At 42.7% G+C, this 6411-nt stretch overlaps 1 protein-coding gene across 1 annotated transcript in view; it reads right to left on the minus strand.

Annotated features, from left to right (window-relative positions):
* Positions 1-2136: 2136 nt before the first annotated feature.
* Positions 2137-6411, minus strand: part of PITHD1 (PITH (C-terminal proteasome-interacting domain of thioredoxin-like) domain containing 1) — a 5555-nt gene continuing 1280 nt past the window's right edge. Inside the window, exons 3-5 of the mRNA XM_006777561.2 lie at positions 4571-4675; positions 3682-3790; positions 2137-3072 (exon numbers count right to left, since the gene is read on the minus strand). Coding sequence (XP_006777624.1) covers positions 2971-3072; positions 3682-3790; positions 4571-4675 — 316 coding nt within the window. The 3' untranslated portion in view covers positions 2137-2970. The remainder of the gene's footprint in view (positions 3073-3681; positions 3791-4570; positions 4676-6411) is intronic.

Raw genomic sequence — 6411 nt, forward strand, 5'->3', positions numbered from 1 at the left:
TCACCCGAAGAATGCAGACCTTGCATCGAGGCACGAGGCACCGTGGCTGCCGCCACCCGGGCGCCCCCGGAGTAAGGGAGGCGTTCCGCGCCGGAGCAGTAAGTTTCCCGCCCCGCGCCCGGTCCACCGTCAGGAGGGTCTTGCGTATCCACCACAAGCTTTCATGCCCCAGCCCAGGATCATGGGCGGCATCTTAAAGATCCTTAGAGGCCTTCTAGTCCTCCAGTCTTGTTTTTAAAATGAGGAAACTGAGGCCCAGGGAGGGGAAGTAAACAGCAATCTCAGAATGACACTCTGCACTTGCTTTCTGGGCTATAAAATGATGATAATAACCACCCTGCTACTTCACAGCTTCGCTGGTAGGCCCAAATGAGAAATGCTTAATACATTACAGTCAGTGGGAGGCCTTAATGACTCTACAAACGACCCTGGGAAAATAACACAGGTCATAGCAGGACAGCTGGGCAGGCCTCGGCAGTGTTGCCTTAGCTCTGCCCAGGGCAAGCAATGCCCTGCAGAGTGCACAAAATACCACCATCACCGAGCTCCAGTTATTAAGAACAGAAAGGGCTTCATGTGGGTACCAGCGAGTCACCCTTTGCTCCTTGCCGTGCTGGTAAAGTGGAAATGGGGATCAGGGTCCACAGAAAAGCCGGAAGGGGACTCGGACTGAGTTGAGGGACCGTGTCCCTGAGAGAACATGTGGCCACCTGTAAACAAGAAATGAGTGGTGCTCATCCTTCAGCAGCTTAGGACTCACTCCTTCAGCAAAACCTAGTTTTTTCTTTGAACTGAAAAAACGGAAGTCAACATGGAAGCTCAAACAAGCATTTTCTCCCAGGGTAAGAGGCAGTTTGGTCTTAAGTGCTCAACAGGTCGCAGAGACAACCTAAAATACCAGGATTCCCCCAAGCAGGGAAGCTTCAGGTCCAGAGGACCACAGCAAGCCAAGGACCCAGGACCAGAAAGGGGATGAGTGGATGAAGACTACACAGTTACTCCCAGTCTCAACAGAACCCCTACTGGATGTTATGAAAGAATGAACAATTCCTTCCGCACTCCCAATCAGACACTGTGGCACTTTGAGCAAATTCTTCAGAGTGAAGTCTCAAATTCAGAGGCCAAGTCCCAGAGGCTACCTGTGATTAGTGCTTTAATTAGTGGAATTAATGAAGGGCTATTCTAAGACTTCGCATGTTTCTCCCAAATCCAAATTAAAACGGTCCTTTAGCTCCAAAATGATAACAACTGAGGAGTAGGACCCTTAGTGCATCAATAATTGCATTTGCTTCTGGTTAGTTTCAGGCAGTATTTTAGAAATGAGGCTCGACAAAGCTTAGTGGTGGCAGGCTTTACGTAGGATAGCCTGGGTAAACAGTAGGTGTATCCTCCTAATCGTGTGGGCCAAAGCCCTAGAGCAGGGGTGGGGAATGTCTGGCCTGCGGGCCATATAAGGCCTGAGAAATCATTTGGTCTGGCCCTTCCAAGGCATTAGGGGTGAGTTGTTTGACCCAATATAGCAGAATAATTTTTAAGTTGATAACTTTGGCCCACAATGATGTTATCAATATCCAAACAGCCCTTGGCAGAAAAAAGATTCTCTAACCCTGCCATAGAGGAATTCTCTCAGGAGGATCAGATTCAATACTAATTCCCCTCGGTCAACTGTTTCTGCTTTCTACAAGGGAGAGAATACTGACCATTTGAAATCCTCTTTGTAGATAACTTCAATTCTCTCCAATTGCAAGTCTCTCCTGGGTCAAAATTTAAGTCTGAAGTCTTGGGTCCACCTTGGGACTGCAGGTGCTGCTCACTTACTTTCCTCGCCCTCATTCTGAACTCCAGAAGCTGTTCTCCCTCATTTACACTATTTTCTTTCTTTCACGAGAAATGGAATATAGGTTTTTAACCTCACCTCCCTCTTTACAAAATGTTGAGTGGGTCGGTGGGTACAGGAGTGTTTTTAGTCTACTGTACAAAATTAAGCTCGACCTTTCCTGGAAAAACTGATCTAATCTTGATATAACTAGCATTTATATCTACTTGGTCCAAAACAACAAACTTCAAAGTTATATACAGTTCCCAATAAAGTAAAAGTTTCATCAGTACTACCAAGAACTCAGAAGAATACACAAACAAGTTTGGCAAGGATTTATTAGGAAGCTTATTAGTCACAGTGGATAAAAAGCCATGACAAGAACTGAGATCTCCAAATTCTGGCACTTGCCTTACAACACTAGCTAGAAGCTAATAAACAAGGAGGATGTCCCAAGGGGAATCTTACCTAAGGCCCAGTCTTACCTGGACCAGACACCCGCAAACATAGAAATGCGATGCCCTTGCTCTCCCCAGACTGCTCACCTAGGCAGTAGGAAAGAAGACCTTCTCCTCAAGCTATTAATTAAGCATCCTCAGGAGAGGCCTGCTCTTCCAGCTATAACCACAGCACACTAGTGCATGACAGACACCTCCAAGCTGAGCAACTTGACAAGAATGCTAAATGATGACAGGGAGAAGGAGCAAGCAGGGACAGGTATTCCTAGTTGGAGACCTTCCTGATGGCTAATACGAACACAATGCTGAGGCTTCAGAAAGTTTACTGCAACCCAGGAATAGTTGCCATTAAAAAAAAAAGTCACACACAAAATCCTGCCACAAAGTAAGACACTTGAAATCCCATGGCCACACTGACTGGAAAAGGCAGGCATATCCATGACTGCCAGATACTGACCAAACCAAGACCCCATTTCTACGGGGCCCTAGAGAACCATGATTGTCCCCTGACACCCACACAACCCTCCCGGTGGTGTGGCGTCTTCCACAGGCCAGGTTTCTGCAGTAAGCCCCAAGGACAAAGCTTGGCAGAGGCTGTGGCAGTCAACACTCTCTGGAGCCCCATCTTTGTCCTTCCCAACAGGCTGTCACACATCTTCACTGACACAGGGCCTCTGTGGGAGCCTTGGCCAACCCTTAGGAAATGAAGTGTGTCTGTGGGGTAACCTGATGGACCTTGTGGTCTGCTGGGTTGGCCGATGCTTCATAATTGCAGATGGTTACCTCATGTCGGCGAAACTGCAAAAAAATTAAGATGCTAGGTCAGCTGGCTACTTTCCAGGTGACACACTGCAGTAGTCCTTATTGAGGTCCATTTCTAGAAGTCATCATCTAATCTCTTCTCCGTTCTGATACTTTTTATCTTGAGAAAATTGCAAAGATCATTATCAATAATTCACCCCATAACTAAGAAGCAGCATTCCCCTACTATATTGGAGGCACCATGAGAAAAGGACCTTCTCTATCTTGTTTATCATCTTATCTCTGATTCTCTGATGCCTGGAACAAGAAAGACGCTCAGAAATGTTGAATGAGTGCTTGCTTCAGCAGCACATAATATACTAAAAATGTTGAACAAAAAAAACACTGAAGGAAACAATTTTAAACTGAAAAACTGAATTGATATCAACTGTATTATTTCAACCCTCTTAAAAATACCTATCTATATAGCCTCTCAAATGACAAGGGCAGTTCAAAGCGATGAACCAAGAAAAATTATAAACAGAGCGATAGCAATCAATGTCTCAATTTGCTCTTTTTCCTTTTCTTAAAGCTCTCACTACCACATCATGAAGATATATATACATACATATACTGGAGAGGGCAACGTTTTCAATCCCATCTTACCTCAGTCCATTCTCCTCTCAGGCCAATATACAAGACCTTTGTGGTATCTGCTCCAAAGTTTTTTGAAATATGAATTGAGAGATGATAGACACTTGAAAAACGAGATATTCTAGAGGATAAAGGAGTGGGGAGAGAAGACAGGTTAGAGTTCAATTAGCATCTCACTACAATGTTAAAACAACAATTCCAGCTCCAACTTGTGGTAAAACCTAGGCAAATGTCACAGAACATTATTGGGGTCTGTGTTTCATTCTTCTGCTTTGGACAAGCAATTAATTCCGTGAACATTTACCTAGCGTTTGCCAGATCCTGTCCAAGGCAATAGGGGTAGAAAAGTGAATCAATACTGCCCCTGTCCTCAAAGGGCAGGATTCAGAAGAAATGCTGTATGACCAAGCAGAGATTATAACTTGAGCAGCGTTGACCTCACCTTGGGAAATGAGAAATAAGGTGGTCACATGTAACTTGACCTGTTATAAGCCAACATGCACAGAGGAATTCTGAAAACATCTTTCCTAAGGCCATCCTAGGAGTGCATTCAGATCTGCCAATTGCTTACAAGTTAACAAATCTGTGGCTTGCATCGAATCTCTGCCAAAAATTGGCCAAGCCAAGGATCACATTTCCTCCACTGTTTTAACCTGTTTCTGATGCTAAGCGGGCAGGAGATGGGCCAAGAATAAACTACAAGCCCAGCAAGCACTAATGCACATATGCTCACTGTAGATGAGGAAGTGCCTGCTGATCCTCAGAAGCCACAGAACACCTGAAACCTATATAATTTTATTAACCAATGTCACTCTAGTAAGTTCAATTTTAAAAATAAATAAATCTTAAAATTCAAAAAGTAAAGAAGCCACGGAGAATGGAAGATAGACCCAGTGCTTACTTTGTAGCATATTCTAACTCTCCTGTAAGATCCCGGTTCAAACTAAAGGTCTGATCTGGCTCCCTGTCCGTGTCATCGAAGGACATCTGTGGAATGTTCTTATACCTGAGAAAGGAAAGGAAGGAAAATAAAGAAATGTGTATCACCATATTTTTAAGTTTTTCAAAACTTACTACTGACAACTGCCTTCAGTTCTACCAAAAAGAGATCAAATTTTGGAAATGGCATTTTTTCAAAAATATCTTTAATCCAACAAGGGCTGAAAATTGCAACATAAGCCAATGGCATCTTTGAGTGGGTTAGGATCACATGAGAAGCAATACACAAAGAGATAGCTCAAACTAGGTCACATGCCTCAAAAGCATGGAGAAAATAAGCGACTCAGCACATTCAGACCATGCCCAGGAAGTTTAATAAAACAGCTCACTCATGGAGGGGGGAAATACTTTGGCAGAAACATATTAAACAGTTAAAAGGTAAGATCAGGCAACCCACTGCTCAAGCATTTTTTGTGTCCAAATTCCACTATAGGGCTCAGCTGATTGGAGCATTGTCCCACACACCAACCTGGCACACACCTAGGTTGCAGGTTCAATTCCTGGTCAGGGTGCATGAGGCACACAACTCATTCTAAGTTCTACATGTTTTATACCATTTAATTCTCTCCACAATCTTATGAGATTTATACTATTACTACTGCCGTTTAACATATGAGAAAATTGAAGTTTAGAGAAGACAAATACCAAAGTCATGCATGCAGCTAGCAAGTGGTACAGACAGAATTTGAACCCAAGCATTTATTCCAGAGCCCACTCGTAACCACAGTACAACATGAATGTCTAGTCTTCTCAATCCAATCCATCTCCCACATAAATAGGTCTCCAAAAGCATTAACTCAAACATACTGTTTTCCTAAAATGATTAAATATGTGAAGTTGCTTTCAAATTCATGTTCCTAACATTAAAAAATAGTGTTAATTTCTTAAATATGTTTTATATTGATCAATTTTATTTTAAAAAATATATTTCTTTAAAAAATGTTTTTATTGAATTTCAGAGGAAGGGAGATGGATAGAGAGATATAAATATCAATGAGAGAGAAACATCAATAGGCTGCTTCCTGTCGCCCCCTACTGGGGATTGAGCCTACAACCCAGGCAAATGCCCTGACCCGTGGTTCATGGGTCAATGCTCAACCACAAGAAATTTTTTGTAAAATTCTTCTGATATTTGTTTCTTTAATATTCTAAAAGCAATTTTCTCTTCTTTTAGGCAAGTTGTTAAAAAGAGAGTACTAGTTCTGGCCGGTGTAGCTCAGTTGGTGGAGTGTTGTCCTGTGAACCAAAAAGGTCGCTGGTTGGATTCCCAGTCAGGGTTTGATTCCCTGTCAGGGTCCAATCCCCTGTTGGGATGTGTGTGGCTTGTTACGCTCTCACACTGACGTTTTTCTTTCTCTCTCTCTCTTTCTAAAAATCAAAACATATTAAAAAAAAAAAGGGGGGGGAGACACACACAAAAACACAAAACAAAAACGGAGGGGGGGTATTATCAGCTCTGGTGGCAGCAGATATAGTGTTCCAAGAGGTATATATAATTTTACTAACGAAAGGCCACACAAACTCAAATGGACTAACTCCATGTCAGCGAAACACACGAAAAGATTATATCAGGGGTCCTCAAACTTTTTAAACAGGGGGCCAGTTCACTGTCCCTCAGACCGTTGGAGGGCCGGACTATAGTTTTTAAAAAAACTATGAACACATTCCTATGCACACTGCACATATCTTATTTTGAAGTAAAAAAACAAAACGGGAACAAATACAATATTTGTATTTGCATGT

This window comes from Myotis davidii, unplaced genomic scaffold (assembly GCF_000327345.1).
Source record: "Myotis davidii unplaced genomic scaffold, ASM32734v1 scaffold149, whole genome shotgun sequence".
Classification (NCBI taxonomy): Eukaryota; Metazoa; Chordata; class Mammalia; order Chiroptera; family Vespertilionidae; genus Myotis; species Myotis davidii.